At 38.7% G+C, this 21,012-nt stretch overlaps 1 protein-coding gene across 1 annotated transcript in view; it reads left to right on the top strand.

Moving 5' to 3' along the window:
• lama2 (laminin, alpha 2) overlaps nt 1-21,012 on the top strand; it is a 256,482-nt gene that overhangs the window by 60,356 nt on the left and 175,114 nt on the right. Inside the window, exons 4-8 of the mRNA XM_084737401.1 lie at nt 7,171-7,222; nt 7,975-8,165; nt 14,929-15,108; nt 16,174-16,263; nt 19,801-19,918. Of these exons, the coding sequence (XP_084593527.1) occupies nt 7,171-7,222; nt 7,975-8,165; nt 14,929-15,108; nt 16,174-16,263; nt 19,801-19,918 (631 nt within the window). The remainder of the gene's footprint in view (nt 1-7,170; nt 7,223-7,974; nt 8,166-14,928; nt 15,109-16,173; nt 16,264-19,800; nt 19,919-21,012) is intronic.

Raw genomic sequence — 21,012 nt, 5'->3', positions numbered from 1 at the left:
GTTTTATTTGTGTGTGCAAGTGAGTTTTTTGGCAGCTCAGACAGAGAGGCAGACTTAAAGAGAATGGATTACACACCAGACCATTCCTCAGTTTTATCCAGAGGCCGTTGTCTGTACATGCTGCACTGCACTGTAGCCTTTCCACTGTTTAAGCCAATGTAGAAAACACAAAATATTGTCTGTTTCATATTATTTATCCTGCAATTTAGTTAAATTTTGAAATCTATTCTTATATATTTGCTGCAGGGCTGTCAGGAGACTGCCATTCAAACTACTGCAGCATTCAAAACATCTCCCCAAATTGTTTTTAGTGGAAAAGCAGAACGATGTTGCGATGAGATCTCTGTGGCTCCAGTGAGTAACTTCAGCTTGTTTGTCTGCACTAAGTTGGGCAATCAGGGACACAGATGATTCACTCGATTTCGAACTGGGCCAAAAGCTCCTTTATTAGTCCAGTGAGATGTTAACAGTTTTTTTTTTTTTGTTTTGAAGTGACAGTAAATTTTAACAAGTCTGCATACCACGTCTGTTGCTCTGACGGTTTATCCACCTGTGTGTCTGCACGTCTCTGTGTGTGTTTACGTCTGAATGAATCCCAAAACAAAAATACTATTCAGTTTTATGCTATTTTATGTTCATTTTAATTCTTTGTGTCTTATTCTGTTCTTACTCCACTTTGTTGATCAGTCTTTTGTGAGCAAATCCTGCTATAATTAGCTGGAGTACGAGCTGGAATTGGAGTTTGATGCCAGTTTATCAGGCCAGAGAGATTTTAACACGTTTCCATGTGAATGGCCTGTAAACACCAGCTGTTCAGTAAAACCACTGTCACTGAGTGTCCAAATCACGCTGAGACAAAATGGATTCTTCACAGTCCATTTAATTGTAGGCAGCCTGACCATACTGGACGCAAGGCTTAAATGGATTGATTGAGCATTAAAATAAACATTTTAAGTGCTCACTTGGCGGTTGTGAGCAAATATCTGCCAAAAGCCCTTCCCTGGCATATTACAACTATTTACTGTCGAATGTGTAAGATTGCTGCAATAAAATACTTGAGAACTATGTGGAAGGGAACATTATTTTGTATTGTTTCGAGTGTTAAGATCACTTGTGAGCTGTAAAAATAGGAGACACTTGTCATATCTGGAGATGTATGCCAGTTTGTTGCCTTTATAGACTGAGTGAATAATTTGCCTCCACTCCTCTGCAGTGTCAACAGATCTATCCGAAGTAATGTGCAGAATAAAAAAAAAATCAAATTCACTTAGTTCAGTCTGTTTATTTTAGAATCACAGAATTATTCATCAGTGTAAAATAAAGTGCAGAAAAGAGAGTGCATCATGTTATCTGGGGAGAAATGAGTCATTGATTGTTTTACTCTTCAACTTTACTTAAGTCCAACTAAACTTTTTAGATTTGCTTTGTGTTTCTAAAAGAGAAAATTAACATTTGGGTTTCATGAGGGTGCCCTGTGTGTATTAACCAGTTGGCATGTTAGCGTCTAAACAGCAGAACTTCTGTGCATATAGCCAAGAAAATATTTCATCATATACTCTATTGTCATAAAGTAGTAATACCACCATTCTGTCATAAGCTGATAATGCCTAATGGTGTGTCTACACAGGAGGCGTTTCAGCTATAATTTTCAGCTGAACACTGTCTCTCTTTGACCTCTAAACTATAGTTATTAGATTGGGTTTCTTGACATTGTGTCTTTGTGGCAATGTCACGTCAGCTGTCAGCCAAAGACATGCAGCTACACACCCACTGCAGGCTTAAAAGAACCTTTATATCTCCAAAATGATTTTTAAGGTTCCTTTCAATAGCAAAAAGTATTAATAATACATGAAAAAATCATATAACTTTTGACTCCAAAAAAGGAAGAGCAGTGCTCTTTCAGCTGGACATCAAATGCAATCTGTCCTCTAAAGCTGGGCTCACACAACAGGAGTTTTGAGCCAGTTTACCTCAGATTCACCCTCCCAACAATCTGGTCCAGGACCTTGGTCGGTATCATATGATTATCTAGTAGGGGTGTGTATCTCACTGACTGTCGATACATGCTCAACAATACGATATATCTTAGAAATTTTTAAATGGCCTACGATTCAGCTCTGTCACGATACAATATGATGCAATACAAGACAATGCAATGTGTGAATCTTTATATTTTGATTCAATTAATGCTGCATTTGTAGAGTGCTGTTAATTGAAAAAAGACATCCTGATAGTTTTACTAAATATAGTAACAGGAGAGACAGAGAGAAGGAAACATTGCAGTCGTATAACATCTTATTATGAGTCTCGTGTAAATGAGATACTGTAGCCTAAATGAGAAACTGTGAACAAACTTTAAAACCGTTCAAAATATTTCAATCAGGAGAGACTAAGAGTAAAAGGATATAGTTTATTGACACGTGCATCAGATATGAAACGTGAAAAGTCTTTGGCGGTTAGACCCCATCGTGGTGAAAACAATATGCACATGAGACGGAGTGAGACGGAGTAAAGGAAAGTTGTGAGTGAAGGCAGCATAAAAAGAAAGTCTTCCTGATTGAACTTACACTGAGCTTCATTAGTATTTTTGAAGTAAGATGATATTTTACTCTCCATGTTACCTGCTCTCTCAGTGACATGACGTCCCTGCGGGTCAGACTCATGTCTCTGTACTCTGCTGTCCGACACGTTTTGCATAAGTGATTCGCAGCAGTGTTTCTTATCTTTCTTATGAAACCCAAACTTATTCTATACTTGCGTGTTATGAAAGGCAGAGGCAAGAGGAGAGAGAAAACGGAGCAAAGTTACAGCGGCAGCTCCCTGATGCCAAAAATGAAACCTATGCGCATCCTAATCAGATGTATCGATACGCTAGTGCTACATTGATTTGTTTCCGATTCATGTTCAGCTGACAGTTAAAATCTCACCTCCAGTTCTCAGTGAAGGTTAACCCATGTTGACTGCGTCTCTGTAAATATTTTCTTATCTAGACTTGTTTAATTGGGCAGTTTGAGGGCTCTGCTCTACAGTAATAATACTGTATTATTAGGCAAATTCAGTTTTAGAGATCTAGTTTGTTTTATTCATTTATCTAGTAAGGTTGTGTCTTTTTTGAGACCATTGAGACAACAAGTTGTTTGCTTCATTCTAACTTGCATTAACAAGGTCTCAAATGTAACCTGATGAAACTTGCAGACATCCTGATAGTTTGAGCTTTTAGTTTAAGCTCAAAATTGCCACACTGGGCTGCAGTACAAAATAATAAATAAATAAACGTCTGGTTGAGAAGAGAAGCCAATTAAATTTTATACTGAAGGCTGATAATATGATCTGTTCATGACGTAAACCCACCATAAACTTACCTCCCTGACATTAAATGTCACACATGGTAGATAAACATTTATTTACCAGCCGTGTGATTTCTTGCAGGACAGTTAATGGTGTGTTTATTTGTTGATGCTGTGTTGAGCTTTAGAGGCAAAAAATCCCTCGTCTGATCCCCATCTGATCAAAACATAGAATATGACACACTGTAGCCCTACACACACACACACACACACACACACACACACACACACACACACACACACACACACACACACACACACACACACACACACACACACACACACACACACACACTGCATTAGTTAGCTGTGTTCATCTATGTTTAGCTGCTGGAGCTGCCGAGCTGTCCCAAAGCTGTCACCATATTACAAGCTACCACTGAGAGCTCTGTTACACACAGACAACACACATACGCACATTCACACACACACACACACACACACACACAGATACACCACCCTGGTCTCGGTTTGAATACAGGTAACATTGACTCTTTGTAGTGGGTTTGAATGACTGCTATAAGGTTACCCTGAAATACCGTTTCTCACACACACACAGACATGCACACACACACACATGGTAGCATTCTCCCTATTCTAATTGCTGCAATGTGACACTGCTTCCCACATCATGAGAAGAAAGAGAGATCTACTCAGAGAGAGAGGACGGGGTGAAAGACGGGGTGCTGAAGAGAGACAGGGAGTCAGCATTTGACCTACATCCAGTGTCTGTCTGTCTGTCTGTCTGTCTGTCTGTCTGTCTGTCTCTCTAGTTGGTGATCAAACTGGAGGAAATTCAGTCTGAGAAAAGATCAAAAGTCAGTCTGAAAAATTCAGTCTGAAAACAATCTGGTAATTTCAGTTCCTATTTTGAATATTAAAAAGGTCAAGATGAAAAAAAATAATCAATAACTGAAATCCAGATAAAAATTAGATAAACACACTGTATGCAGCCCCCAGCCTCACCACTCGTTTTAGTTTTTTATTGGGTTTAAATGGTTCTTTTGAGTTTCCCAATTTTTAATCTGCCCTTTACTGACATACACGTTAGGGGCGTCGTTATATACCAGTGTTGATGATGGCTGTGATATTTAAAGGATATTTATATGACATTTAACCTTAAGGTTCCAGTAGAGCAGCAGCATCTCAGACCAAGAGAAATTCACACTTTGTTTACTCAATAAAGTTGGGGAGGGGGGAGTGTCATCTGAACACACACTGCTCACAAAACTCAATCAAACTGTCACTCTAGGAAGTGATATAGATCAAGGTTATGTTACTACCTGTGTCACATTATAAAACATAATTAGTTTATACAATGTCACATGAAACAAACAAATCTTTTGAATGTAACAAATCTGGGGTTCCCTTCTTGACACCAACATTTCCAAAGGAGACTCCTGAAACTCGGATTAAGCTGTCAAACTAAGCAGTGTTGATCAGAAATTGAGCAATATTCTGTTACTGCGTCACATATTTCTCACCAAAAAAATGTTTTCAGAAACACATTTTAGTGACTGTTTAGCTGTAATATGATAAAGTTACCCACCAAGCTGCCATGTTGAAAACAGACGCCTGGACTAATGTGCACAAACATGCACTGAATAACAAGACTGAAAAACAACAGAAACACAGGGAGTGTGACGATACTCTCTGTTCAGGAAGCCATTAACTCCTCTATATCTTTACATTGCAAATAGCTGTTTGCTGACAGCTAATGAGGCTGAAAGTTGTAAAAAAAAATATTGATATCATGTTAACACAGATATGTTGATATGTAAATAATTCAGCATATTGTATTCCCTTAAATCATTTCCATTACTTTCCTTTTTTTTCTTTTCCTTTTCTTTTTCCTTTTATCCTCTACGCCCCCCCACACTCACCTTTTCACTACCCATTAACTATAATTGCTCTTTTTCTATGCTTTTGTACATTTATGGTTACAGACTCTCTCCACCACCCTACACTCTTCATTTGCCAAAATAGAGACGAAACGCACAATAAGTCAAAGATGAAACAACCAAAAAGCTTTTATACGTGTGAACACATGGGCTGTAAGATTGGGTATACCCTAAAGTGATACTAACACCCACAGAGCAGTTCATTCGATACGTTTTTTAGACAATGCCGCTGTCCGCCCTGAAGTTTTCTTCAGGCTTGATAAGGTGCTTTATCATGTAATATGTATTCTCAAATTCTCCTGAAATAATCCTGCATTTTCTGCATTATTTTAATCAGATGCCAAAGGTGTTTATTACAGTCATACATCTGAAAGGTGTGAGGTAAGTTAATTTGAATGAATATGGAGAAATAAATATGGATAGATAAAATAAGTGTTTGATCATGCTGTCTTGCTGACCTTTATTTTACTAAAATTCAACTTGGATCCCTTTTTATTAGTTGCTTCCCCTATCATTCTTAATGACAGATAAATATTGTGGGGTTGGGTGTGTTTTTTTGCAGAAGAGCATGAAAAAAAAGTTTGAGAACCACTGCCCTTTGCGTGTGTGAATTGTATGCCCTATACACAGCACTCAAAAATTCCTACAGTGGAACAAAAAGAAAGTAGCGCCTGTGGCATTTTGGCTACTTTCTGCAATCCCAATCTCACAATGCACTGGGCTGCATTTTATGGATGAAACAGTTGTGTGACATTACACCTTGTGAAGAAATGTTCCTCCTTTAGGCTGAAGGTAATGTGACCAAGTCACGTTTGGGGTCAGTTACAAATTCTCAAAGCATATTTCAATCATCTCTGCCTCCTCTCTGTCTCTGGGCCGGCTGGGGTGCTCCTGGGGAACGCAAAGGCATAGAGGCATAGTTTATTCTACATTAAACCAAACAAGCTGACACAGAAATGTAGGAGCTCTGAGAGATGCACCAAATGCAGTTTTCCTTTTCTTCTTTCTTCTAATTTGACTGGTACAGAATCAGGTATTTGATGCTGACCGGTGTATTCCTATGTGCTATGTGTCCTATGTGAAAAAACGCTGTTTCCAGTACCAAGAATATCTTATCATGATATTTTCAAAGTTGGGTGGCAGTTGCACAGTGATTCATTTGGTCGCCGCTCTGTTCTCCTCACTCGAGCGTCAGTGAATGCTTCTGCATGAGACTTCAAGGTCTCCTGAAACTTCTTCAGTCACAAGAACTGGCTCTCGAGATTTCCTTCAAGTGCCTGTCAGTGATGACCTAAAATGATGAAGATGTCAGAAATCTCATGTAACTTTTTTCTGTAGAGGTAACAACAGAGTGAGAATAGTGAATGAGTAAACAAGGGAGGGATTTCAGGCACAGCTGTAATACACAATAATATGAAATATGTTTAAAGTAAGTCAGTGAAGTGAGTTTAAATGAGTGTTATACTTCTGAAGCCTCAGTGTATCTGTTAAATTGAAAGTTATCAAAAATTGATCATATTGATATGAAGTGTTCCTCTACCACATTTCAAAGTTTGATAACAATCCTGTTGCCAGTAGACAAGTTTGGCTCTTTTTTTTTTCCTAGTTTTTTTTTTTTGTAATGCATCACAGGATAGCTGAGACTAAACTCATGTCTGTGCAGGAGAGAAGAGAGAAAGAGGTTTTGTAGATATGTCTATATGTTCAGCTCTCATGAATTTTGTAGCTTCTTACTGAATCCCTTTGGCTTGAAGTTTAGTTTCTCTCCCGTGTCCCCGTTTGTTCTGTGTAAAAGGGGATTAGGTCTGCTGTGATAGTAGATATAAACTTGTTATCTCGATGGAAGTTTGTCTCCACAGGTACCTGTATACTATAGATATAAGTGTTTTTCAATCATTCTATCCTCTATCTGTGTTTTCCAGGTTTTCCAGATCGCCTATGTCATCGTCAAGGCAGCCAACTCACCTCGCCCAGGTAAACACTCTGCTTCATAATTTGTATTTCGGCAGCCACACACTGTGTCAGGCGTTAACATTACTGCTTTGATTATAAAATGAAACAATGACTGTGTGATTAACGTGGCAGCAGCTACAGACTTATTTTCACTCTTTGTCTTATGAACGGTTAAATACAGTCATTACAGCCTTTTGAGCACATAATCCTCCCACAGAGAATCCACGAGTCATTTGAAAGATCAAGATTCCATTTAATAAACTGCAGTATTACTTTAGTCTTCAACGTTCCTGATGTGAAGGTGTTTCTGACGCATCCAAAACATCAACAATCCTGACAACTTGTCGTTAAGTGTTACTGTGCTTTGACAGCAGTTGGCCTTTGATGTTTTTACCTGAAGCAGTTATTAAACTGTAAAAAAAAATGTGTGAAATATCAAATTAAATTACAGTGATTACAAATCAGAGAAACACACGATGCATAAACAAGAGTCAAACTAAAGGTATTGTAAAAAATAACAACCTAATTAGGTAAGAGGATCCTCAAAAGTATAAACTCATGCCTGGAACAGTGTATAACTAGTGAAAGAACAACATAGCTAAGCTCTAAAGAAATATGTGGAATTGACTGTTCTGTCAATTTTCCATGTATTTTAAGTAGGGTTACCTAACCACAGTCTTGGATGTCCATCATTATTTTTTATTGATCTTTTCCCCTCTCTACACCACATGCTTGAAGATGATTATTTGCTTCACCGATAATTTTTTCCACAGGTAACTGGATCTTACAGCGTTCGATAGATGGTGAGACCTTCGAACCCTGGCAGTACTACGCCATCACAGACACAGAGTGCCTGACGAGATTCAACATCAACCCACGAACGGGACCGCCATCCTACACCAGAGATGATGAAGTCATCTGCACATCTTTTTATTCAAAGATCCAACCTCTGGAGAACGGAGAGGTAACACTTGTAGAGGCTGCTGCTCTGCCACTGTGATCTGAAGTTGAGTTGGGTTTGGATCCAGCAAGTGGGTTGGGTTGATTCAGGCTCGGATGGAGTGGGTTGAGTTAGATTTAAATTGCATTGGTTAGGTAGACTTTTGTTGGGTTGGGTTGAGCTTGGTAGATGCAGGACTTGGGTTTGCTTGGGTCACAGGAGTGTGCAGGGTTATATAAGGTTAGGTTACTCATTTTTGAAACAGTCTTAACATTCTCTAAACTCAAAATGCAGTTGTCACAACTGTTTCGTGGAACTTCACAGCTCTGTTGCATGTCTGATGGCCTGGTAGCGCAGCACCCCATGTGCTGAGGCTGTGGCTTCTCTGCAGCAGGTTTGACTTCTGCCTGTGGCATTTTGCTGCTTGTCATTCCCCCACCTTCTCTGTCTCTCCTGTCACATCTTCAGTCCTCTCGGGAGACTCCTGCCCTCTCCCAGTTTCCTCCTGCGGTCACAATTCTCACATATTTTTGATAAATTTGCTAAGAGAAAGGAATACTCAAGCTAATTTTCCGACATCCTGAAGAATTCCCGTTTGTTAAGGAAATTTCTAACAGAAAAGGAGATAAATGCAAGTTCATGCTGAAGGGGCATAAAATGCTGTTGCAGTCTGTTTATTAGTTTGTCATTTTCATTCTTCAGAAATCACCAGAATGCAGTAAGCAAAGTCTCTCAATTTTTTTTAAAGTCACATTTCCCGCTCTGCTATTTTTGAGGTCTCAAGGTTGGCAAGTATGGTTATTGTGCAGTAAATTGGCAAATGGCCCCCAAATGAAAGGTTATTTGAGTGATGGTGGTCAAATGTTTGGATGTTTTTCACCATGACACTCAACCCTGCAAATGTTTTTCACACACAAATCTCTGTTTTCTTCTTTTCTGTCGACACTGACTGTTTACTGTACTATACAATGTCAGTTTTGTTTAGCTGAATGCTACTGTCGTGGATTTGTCCTCTGCCCGTACATCAGAAGAAGGAAGTACACAGGAGTCCAATATGTCTTATGCTGAAACCGGTTTAACCATACTTGATCAAGGAGAATGAAAGAATAACCAGTACACAGCTGGTATTGATGTGTCCTTCAGTTCTGGAGTTTCAGTCCTCCAAGATAGTCTTTAAACATTCGCAGACAAGGTCATGGTGAATCTATGCCCAAAACACTGAATTAGCGTATTGGTCTGTAAATGCAAACACAGGAATTATGAATACACAAGGTCTGAGACCACAGTTCAACAACCCTGGCTCCACAGCTCAGGGTCGGTGTTATCCAAACCAGATTACAGTTACGTCTTCTCTGTTCAGAGAGACACGACAACGCCTCTCCAACCTCAGCCACCATAGTAACACTATCAGGTTGTTCCCTTGTTTATCTGAAAGGGGAAGACAGCTGCATCTACTGTCTGGAGGAGAGACAGTTATCTGTCAAAAGTTAGTGTAGGTCTCTCGATGGCTCCAAGGCCTCAGCATGTTGCCTAAAGATTGGAAAAAAAAACAGCTACTCTGTGTCACACTGAGCTTTTTAGATTCAGACTATAACCTTACTTGGAAAAGTTAATATTAATACCATACTGCAGAACAGAGATGCATATTATAAACAGTGACATAGATAGAACTGCAACTGACAACTATTTTCACTGTTGATTAATCTGTTGATTACTTTCTTGATTGATCGATTGGTTGTTTGTTCCATAAAATGTCAGAAAATGGTGACAAATGTTGAAATGTTGATGTCTTGTTTTGTCCGCAACCAAATTGTTTTCAGTTGACTGTCATCAGGGGGTGATTTTTTTTTTAATTACTTAAACTGATTATTAGAATAGTTACTGATTAATTTAATAATTAATTCATAATAGGGCTGTGATGGTATGGATTTTTTGTTGTGCTGACAAAGCAACATGACATAACGGTGATGCTCATAGCGGAGCAGAACTTTAAACTTTGCAGTAAGTTGTCAATGTTGCAGTAAATGTATAGTAGTACAAGTTTCGGTGTGTCAGCTTCTCAAGACCAATAAGAGTCTCATCTGTTATGACCCAACTGCTAAAAAATGGTGGGGTTAGCCTGAAGTAAGCTGAGCAGGAAAGGCTAAAGTTAAACATGCTAATGCTAACGATATACCTTTAAAATGTCAGCTCCAGTGTAATTCTATCCCTGTCAGAAGCTTTGTAATCCCGTCCTGAACTGCAGCATCTTTTTTTGGAGATGTGATAAAAATGAACCCATAATGATAATCCCACACGTGTTCCTTGTTTGGCTAACTTCAAGAAGTTAACCCCGGTTCTCTAAAAACGTCTGTCAGGTATCTCACTCTGGCAATAGCCCAGACAGACCCTTCAAAATAAAATTAACAGCGATGACGGTAATGAACTCAACCCCATGGTAGGCATCACATAACCGTGGTACTGTGGTATTGTGGTTATTGTCACGGCCCTAATTCATAGATATTTATAGAATATACATGTATGTCAGATAGATTTTGATAATTGAATGGGTCATTTTGCATGTGATGCCTCAAAATGAATAAATGTTGAGAACTTTTGATAATTTCAGTCTGAATCAACTCATGAGTTTTGACCAGCAAGCCGTGCGCAAGTGGTAATCGTGCAAACTGTAGACAATTGTCGTTTCTCTTTTGCTTGAACGAATGAGAAATTCACAGCAGTTGTGAGCAACAAACTAATTGTGCAGAGATTTTAATGGTTTTGAGAAACATAATTCTCATCCTAGAAAGGAGCCAAAGCAAATGAGAGAAACTGTGTTTGGTTGACTTGTGTTGCTACAAACAATGCCTGTGAAGTATTGTGCACTTGGCATGCATTTTACCTTTGTGATACGCCTCGGGCTTGTCTGAAATTTTCTTCAATACGTTGTAAAGGTACAAATATCTAATTCTTGGCAGAGCAAGTGAGGTGAAAGGCAGTTTAATTTGGTCTTTATTCAGAAACAGGGTCAGCAACAGGTAAGCAGCCAGATAAGGCAAACAAATCCAAAAAAAGGGAGCAGGCTGGAACAAATCCAAAGCAGGCAGAGAACATAAGCAGGCAGGCGGGGTAAAGGCTGGAACTCTGTGGCTATGAAGCACATCAGGTGGTCGGGGAAAGAGAGTGATCTCGTGAACCAACATATACTGAGTGACTGGAAAGGAATAACAGAGTTTGGAACGAGGAGAGTGTTGCTACAGTAGCGGACATGAATAATAAGCAGAAAATGTGAGAATGAATCAAGAAAAAGCTGAACTCGTGCTACGAGGTCAAACTGTATGAAGTGAACACAAAATTCATATAAAACAGAAGGGAAAGTAAAATCTTTATATAAACTCTTGTTAAAGCATCAGTCTAGTATTCTGTGCAGGCAAACTAATGAAATTCTGCATGTTGGTTTTCAGATTAATAAGTAGATCAGAGCAGAGGTATATTTCTTGTATAATTTTAATCGCTGATTGGATTCTGATTTATTGAAAACACACACTGACACTCACATGCGCACACACCACTGTTTACTGTTATGTTGCTTTGATCAGCTGTGTGTGTGATTGCACCCAGTAAGAACAGAGGGGCAAGCCGGCTATAACTGACATTAATGAAGAGAAAGAGGACACACAAACAAACACACGCACACACACACACACACGCAGTGCAAACAAACTAATCACACATCTACATCTCCCACACAGAGACTCTAATTGTAGATGCCTGTCTGAATGTGTGCACATGGGTGCCGGTGTGTGTGTGAGCACATGCCTGCATGCATGTGTGTTCAGTGTGTGTCTTCTTGTGTCTGTGTGTGTCTGTGTCCTGCGGGGGAGCGCTAGAGGGGGTGCGAGCTGGGAGATGTCAAGAGCTGCAAGTAACGACGGAGGTGTCTGAATGTGTATATGTACTCTGTGTGTGTGTGTATGTGCGTGTGTGTGCGTGCGTGCGTGTGTGTGTGTGTGTGTGTGTGTGTGTGTGTGTGTGTGTGTGTGTGTGTGTGTGTGTGTGTGTGTGTGGGGTTGACAGCTCCCTAGCCGTCTGATCACAGTGAAACCATAATGAGTCGTAGGCGATGTGTCACAGCATCGCACACACATTCGCAATGTCACCCCCACCGCTCATCACACACGCGCACACACGCTCGCTCGCTCGCTCGCTCGCGCGCACACACACACACACACACACACACGCACACACACACACACACACACACAAACACACACACACAACCGTCTCCTCTGCCACTTCCAAGTGTGCAGCTTGCACCCATCAAGTGTTCCCCCTTGACACACACACACACACACACACACACACACACACAGTCACGGTCAGCCCACTCTGTAAGACTTTTCTGCAGATGCCAAATGTTGCTTTTGGCCACATTAGTGAGACAGACAGATGGACAGACAGGCAGGCAGACAGAACCTCACACTCCTTGTTATAAGGCTGCTTGTTGATTATTGGTGATGCAGAATGTGAATCCATGCTTATTCTTCTTCTACACTGATTTAAAGGTAGAGCATGAATTTCTTTGGTAGACAGGATCAGACCTGCAAAGATTAATCGATTATGAACAAATCATCAAATAAATTGCCAGCTATTTTGATAATCGATTTAACGGGGGTGTTAACAAGGGGGATGCATTTTGCCAACATGGAGGATGGCATCTTCCCTCATTCCCCTGAAATCGCCCCCTGGTTACAGTTCGAAAAAAATGGCAGACGTTAACTATAGGTCAGTGGTAGGGTGTCAACTGTGGTCTCCTGTATAAAATCCTTTTAGATGTACAACACATCCAGCAGCCACCTGACCTCCACAACTTAACTCTTCACCTTGTTACACATATGGCACACGACATGTAATGTTGGTAATACTCGTAAATCGTGAGGTACAGAAACTTTGCATATGGACTTCGTTTTAAGGTTCGGCTGATATGATTATTAGTAATCAAGCAAGCTGATATTTGGAAGTGATAAACATTTGCAGTAAAAACTAGTAAAACTTTAATTTTGCACTGAAATGCATTTAAACATATGTTTAATTGAATATTACTTTTCAGAATTATCCTACAACAAAATAAATACAATAAACAATAAGAAATAGATAAACAAAATAGTTCCTCATAGTTTTATCAAGTAAATTAAGTAAAAATAAATTAAACAAATAAAATTTATTCTGAAATTTGTACTACAGATCATTTGCTCACTTTGTCTGACTTTCACCATGTGTCCTTGCCCTTATTTCCCAAAATGAACAACTTTGTTCTTTAAATTATAATTTCAGTCTCATTTTTGATTAATTTGTTATTTGTCAGTCAGAAAAACACCTGAACTCAAGCTCAACTTGTGCAGTTTTTATTTTGTTATGATGTGTTAAAAGGGGGTCAGCCCTACTGTGTCTGTTTCTGCAGATCAGCTGCTCAATCAGTGAGAGTGAAAACAGGTGTGCCTGGTTAGGTCCTCTAATCAGTGTTTGACAGAGAACTGTCACGCTGAAGAAGAGGGGGCAAAACTCTTCTGCAGTGAATGACATTCTGTTAAAGTTAGTCCTGTTAGTGTGTGTGCGTGCTCATAGATAAAATGTGTGTGTGTGCAGTAACAGAGGAATCTTAAATCAATGTTTTTTTTCTTATTGTGTGTTCTTTGAATCCATGCATTAGTCTAACTCACCCTGTGTTAACCTGAGCAGATGGTTTGTTCCAGTTAGGGGTGGCTGTAAAGGTAGAAGGCAGCTCACTGGTTTGCAGTTGGAAGTGGTAGCTTGTCGTGAGGCTGCAGGTTTTATCTATTGATTCTTTTTGCTACAGCTGGAAATGGTTTTTGTTAAACTTTTTCTCTGCTTCATTCATATTTTTTTTCCAAGAAACACATTTTTTTTTGCAAGTTCTTGCAGTGTCAGTCACCGTCTGCTCTTTTTATGGTGTGGTGGCAATACTGTGTCTGCTGGTAGTCATGTAGGACAGTTAATCAGCATTTGGAATCTGCGCTGAATGATGTGATAGGAGTGCAAAATTCAAAATTTTACATTTCATTTTGTACTGAAAAATATATAAAAATGATGATGATTGTGGGATTTTTGTTGTGGTCTGTACCAAACAAGCCTGTTCCCTTACATCTGGAGGATACATGACTTGCAGGTCAAGGCATCTCTCTTACACCATGCTTCATTTACAATACATTGTCACATTTGACCTTTATCAAAATTGCAATTTGCAATATTGCACTTGCCTATATTATGATTTTGGTAATATTTGAATTACTTGTTCAGCTCTATTTGGACTTTATATGGCAAAAACTGCTCTTGGCCTCACAGAACCTCATGTTTCTCTCTTTCATCAGCCACTTTCACATTCATATGTCTTTAATCAATTTTTGAAAATCAGTTATATTATTATCTTAGTTAATGTGCCATAATACAAATAGCAGACAATAACAAATAACACCCTGATTCATGATGGAATTTACTGGTGGCATTTATTTCAAAGACTTTACTTTTTTTGCTTAGTCTTTTTAAAATTTAAGAACAAAAGGTGTCATGAAAAAAAAAACGCTTCCTGCTACAAAAGGTTGTTGCTACTCCTCCTGCTTCCGATCTGTTTACATTTGTTTTCGTTTTTGGCTTCACTGAAGAGGCTTCTCACTCCCTCCACCATCTGCCACTGTGAGAAACTAAAAGCATTTTAGTGTTTGTCTTAGCACAATGTCTGAGTTTAACTCTGCTGTTACATGTCAGCATTCACCTGTCTGTCCCTCTATAGATCCACACATCTTTGATCAATGGCCGTCCCAGTGCAGACGACCCCTCCCCGACCCTGCTGAACTTCACCTCCGCCCGTTACATCAGGCTGGTGTTTCAGCGAATCAGAACGCTGAACGCTGACCTCATGACTCTGACACTCCGTGACCCCAAAGATATCGACCCCATCGTGACGAGACGGGTGAGGCTCAGCACATGTGAACTTCTTTTCTTTTCTTTTCTTTTCTTTTCTTTTCTTTTCTTTTCTTTTCTTTTCCGCCGTGACGAGACAGATGGAGCTCAACACATAAGCACAACAGCTTTTCTTTTTGAAATTTTAAATATGAAACTTAAGAAATAATCTAAATTGAAGTTATGTCCTTGTATTTCATATTTGTGACTGAGATGCCAAGTTCAATATCAACTTAATCATATTAGCAGCTTTAGCAGTGACGTACTGGAACTTAAACTCTTTTTAATTACTGTTATTATTCATTTATCATAATTTATTGTTTATTTAGACATACTTTTAGTTTTAATAATGCCCTTACATACAACTCAGAGAGTTTATTGTTGACTACATTAGAAGATTATCACAATACCAGAATTTTAAACCTCATTACAAAAGTAGCATAAATAGAAAAAGGCCTCGGGACATAAAAAAAGATTTGCTTTTTTAGTTTTTATGTTTTTGTTTCTAACCTGAGCGCTGTCTGCCTTTGCTGCAAGCCAAGTTTCAAGGCAAGACAATAAAAGTTTAACTGAAATCTTAATAGGTACTTAGTTTTTTTGTTTTTTTTAATAGCTTTGGTACTTTTGATACTATAATTAGTTGATGTATCATTTTATAAACATGGTCTCAAAAAAGTATCAGCACTTAAAAACTTTTGACAGTCTCAGACTAGTGTCTCCTTTAATGTATTCATCTTTCATTCTGAAGTAACACTGCTTTACACTATTGACTGCTTTCACAGCTAAATATGAAAACTGGGGCTAGAGTGTGTGAATGGGTGAATGAGAAGCAAATTGTAAAGCGCTTTGGATAAAAGCAATTTTACAATTTTACCAGCATTGCTGTTTAACATATCTCCAGGTGTGGCACACCATCATGACATCATTTGTTTGGTTGGTTTAGTCCCTTTTCAAGTGTCATCATCACCAACATAAGAGAGTAAAGTCTTGTTCTAATATGACATCTTAAACTGTTAATGTGCTCATGAATGCTGTCATACTCATCATAATGTGTTTTCTCACTCTCTTGTTTCAGTACTATTATTCCATTAAGGACATCTCAGTCGGGGGGATGTGTATCTGCTACGGCCACGCCAAAGCCTGTCCACTCAACACTGCTACAAAGGTAAAATACTCCTGTCCACTTAACAATACCACTAAGGTAATGAAGCTCCAGCAAACTGTTGAATAGAAGTAAAGAGCAGCCTCAGGCTCCAGCTTCTTATCCAGCGCCTTATATAAAACTTTCTGTGTGTGTGTGTGTGTGTGTGCGTGTGTGTGCGTTTGTGTTTCTGCAGGGGACACAGGTGATACAATGAAGTGTTGTCTCCCATGTCACTTCAAACAGTGTAGTGTTTGATACCAGACACCTGATCTTTTTCTCACTCGCTCAGCTCACACACACACACGCACACGCACACGCACACACACACACACACACACACACACACACACACACACACACACACACACATACACACAGGGTCTTGTGTCCTTTACATGTCCTGAGGCTTAACCATGAAGACTAGCTCAGATGTGACACTGGTGTCTGGTCCCTTGGTGATGATGTCATTGACAATAAGTGATGTCACTGATGAGAAAAAAGCTCCAGTTTCTTCTTTTCTGTCTGCTCTTCTTCTCACCTCTAAAGGCCAATTTAAACAGGTATTTAAACTGACTGAAAAAAACCCAAACTAATTACAATTCACCATGTGTTTATTGGCTGACATACTCCATATACATTCGGTACTTAAAGGGATAGTTTGGATTATCTGAAGTGTGGTTGTATAAAGTGCTCTATAGTCAGTATTATTATGTACAGTTAGATTCCAGTCAGCAGGCCAGAAGCAGAGAGGAGTACCAGCACGAAAGCTAAGCACTATACTGTTGTGGACACGCTCAGCAGCAAAATGTATTTCAGACACCTAAAAGAATATCCACTCAAAAAATAAATATCAGTTGAAGTGTATGGTATATTTTGTCACTACATTACTTTGCTGTCAAGCAGCCTTTTCTGACAGGAATCCGCCTGTATATAAGTCAAATATTGTTCTTTCCGAACCAGACTCCATAAGCAAAATCAGTCATTTTACCTTGATGGGCTACTGCTGCCTCGATCTGTAAGTTTTTTTGTGTTATTGTGTGATTTTAGTGTTTATAAAGCATCATTTGGTTTCACCAAATACAAACTGATTAGAGAGAGTAATATTTTGACTTGTATATAATAGTGGTTTACAGCCAGAAAATGCTGTCTGACAGCAAAGAAAATCAGTGAAAGTTTTGTTTTGTTTTAGGTAGACCTTCTTTAAGTGGCTAAAATATCTTTTGTTGCTGTCCACAGCAGTTCACTGCTGAGCTTCCTTGCTGGTGCCCTTTTCTACTTCTGCTGACTGAGGGTGGGCCAGCTGGCATCTACTATATATAATACATTCACTATCATTACTTATCTTACACAACCTTGCATCAAATAATATGAACTATCCCTTTACAATAATGTATTTTTGAGTATGTGTCTTCTCAGGTAGTATATAATTAGTCATGTATGGATAATTTATCAGGCTTAAATGCAACACAGTGCTGTATATTTTATCTGTAATTTTGAGTGAGTGAGTTTTTCTGCACTCCTCTTTTCCTGCAAGACATTTAGCTCCTTTACTTTGATACAAGTTCATCCATCCATGCAGTAAAGTCCTGGGCAGACATTCAGGAGGCAGAAAAGGTGGAGACCTGCGAGATGATTTGTTGATGATCGTCTACAGAACATTTGTTCAGATGCATGCTCAGTACAAAGGCAGCCTGAAGCCAGAGCTGTAGTAGCGTTGTGTCTCAGATAAAAGGGGCAAATTCACTCGTGCCAACAAATCCAAACTTGGCTCTCGCTGTGCTATTGTACTACTCTCCTCTCAGTTAATCTGGCACCCTCTCCACATCAACCAATTTACAGAAAGTCCTAAATTGAATTACTGAACCTCGAAGTTGGCAAATTTCCTGCTACACTCTGCTCTGACTGTGTTTAGTTCTGAATTTATTTCCCTCCTGGGAGGGTAATCGTGAACCCATTTGCCCAACGACTGACAATCTGAAAAGTGAACCAAGTTCTTTTATTGCAGTTTGCTCTCCTGTGAATACATTGTTGTTTGATAAGCTTTCAGTAGGTCATGCATATTGGTAATTACCTGTTTGCAGCCCTTCCATTTTCACATTCATGTGAATGTTTTGTTACACAAAGACCATTTACCCACAACTTTTAGTTTAAGTTTTTTATCTCAGCGTGGAAACACATTTCAGTTTTCAAATTAAAACCATCTTATTTTTTGTTTTATATTTGGATGTTTTAAAAGGTTGCCTTACACTAGCTTGTAATCTCTCAAAGGGCTAGTTTGGATTATTTGAAGTGGGGTTGTATGTTAGCCTAGCCTGTTGATGATTTTCAACACACCCTCCAGTATGGAGAAAAAGACAGGACTACCAACACGAAAACTAAGCAGTGTAGCGCTGTGGATGTTTTTTTTAGTCATCTAAAAATAGGCCCATGTAAAAAAAAATCAATATCTGTTCATGTGTATGCTATATGTAGAATATTTTCTCTGCTTTAGCTTGCCATCTGACAGCCTTTTCTGACTGGAATACATATATATATATATATGCCAAATATAACTCTTTTTGAATTCACTGCAGCCACACAATATCACAAACAAGCTAACAGATCAAGGCAGCAATAGACCAGCAACTCGTGTTCTGCAAGGTAAAATTAATCTATGATTTCAACAATAGAGTATGGTTGTTTTTGAGACAGCAACATTTTGCTTATAATGGTGGTTTTTCCGTTAGAAAAGGCTGTCGGACTGCAAAGTAAAGTGGTGAAAGTACTCTAAATATAACTGATATAGACTTTTTGTAAATAGAGGCTAAAATTTGATTTGCTGCTGATTCTGACCACATCAGTACGTTGCCCTCTGCCTGTATCTCCTTATTTTTCCTCATTGTTTTACTGTGCTCTAGACGTTTCACCAACCCATAACACTTGTATTTGATGTCCCGATGCGTTTACGAACAACTCGGATAACTCCCACGGACACTACCTTTGAGATCATTTCGAACCAGTCCTTTAAAGTTCCCACTTTGCTGCAGTGATACAGTCAGGGTGTGGGCAATACCACCCATCACTGGTATGTGTGGTTTCACATGTAAAATACCACCAAATCTCAACCAAAAAAGGTCAATTTCATTTGCATTTCAATGTGGTGAATTTTTCACAAAATTAAAGAAAGTTGGTTGGTAACCTGCAGTTTTTCCTTTAATCCAGTAAACTTGCACGCGTTTAAGAATGCAGTGCAACCTCCAAACTGTGTGCAGGATTGATCTAAATTAGTGTCAAGTCAAGGCTCAACATTTTGAGATTTAGATGTGTTCCCTCCAGCAGGCAATTGACAGATTGTGGAGAAGTGCCTACACTGGAATTCAGATTCGACGATGACTCAGATTGTTACCATGTTTAGCCTGCTCATTGCAATCAGCTTCCATCTCGCAGAGGATCCATTTTATTTAACCACAGTTTCTCATGTGTGTTTAATTGGCAAATCTGTGAAACTCCTGCATGCTCAATGTGTGTTGTTCTTCTCTTTGTGTGCAAATCTGTGTGTGTGTGTGTGTGCGCGTGTAGAAGTTTAGCTGTGAATGTGAACACAACACATGCGGGGAGAGCTGTGATCGTTGTTGCCCTGGTTACCACCAACAGGCCTGGATGGCAGGAACCTTCCACACTCGACATATCTGTGAAAGTAAGAGAGACTTAACACAACAACAAATCACACTTAAAAGTACACAAAACTACACACAAGCATACAGCGGTCCATCCACAACACAATAACTCCTACCTCTCCAACCAACAGACGCTTATCCAGAGTTTGACAATAAATTTAAATTTAGTTTTAGTTAAATTTAGTCACTTACTGAAAATTGTAGTAAAAATTGTAGTTAGTCAGATTTTAGACTTTTGTTTTAGTGAAAATTTAGTCAGTGGGACTAAATTTAAGTCAATGTTTTAGTCATGATTTTAGTCACTGTTTAGTCATATTTTTCTTAGACAGTTTCATTTTTCCTATAATGCAGGGATATACAGTATATTCATTAACTTTTTGACAAGGGCCACATTTGAAAAAAGTGCCAAGGGGCCAGATGTTCACATTTCCTTTATCTGAAAATGCATCTTTTAATTTTTTTCTGCACTTCATTAATTTTCATAATAAAAAAAGTGACATTATGTACAAAAGTACAGGAAAACACAATGCACCTTTGTACTCCTGGATGAGAAGTAGCTTGCTGTTTTGATAAACACAGTGTTGCATTTAATATTCTTTTTTTATTCAGTTGGACTCTCTGCTTAAACTGCCTATTTTAAAAGCCTTAAAATCTTTTAAAATAATACGTGTCTGTCCTTAACAACAGGTATAAACAATGAATGGGGCTAATTAGCCCTACTAATAAAATGACCAAAATAGAAAATAAACAACTTAAACAACTATAAACAACAATGTTGACAGATTATATAAATAAAATCACAAAGAATTGTGTGTTTTATACTGATAAATGATATGATAATAATAAAAGGGCTGAACTGAGGCTGGTAAAGGGACAGATTTGGCCTTTTGTATTTAGTAACACGTTCCTTCATATTATATAGAACAAATGCACAAGTTATTATAGACATGTCATTGTTGGTTTTCAGACATGATTTTATTTACCTGACTAAACTTAATTTCTATATATTACTGAGGTTTTCTGCTAATTTCTGCATTGTGTTTCACCCAGTTGAACTCTTATTTAATAAATCAGCAGTGGAAATTGCACCATAAAGGCAGACGAGCATTATGGG

This window comes from Lutjanus erythropterus, chromosome 15, assembly GCF_056507025.1.
Source record: "Lutjanus erythropterus isolate fLutEry1 chromosome 15, fLutEry1.hap2, whole genome shotgun sequence".
In the NCBI taxonomy this organism is placed as follows: Eukaryota; Metazoa; Chordata; class Actinopteri; order Lutjaniformes; family Lutjanidae; genus Lutjanus; species Lutjanus erythropterus.
The sequence above is the reverse complement of the archived record's forward strand: the minus strand, read 5'-3'. Positions and strand labels throughout refer to the sequence as shown.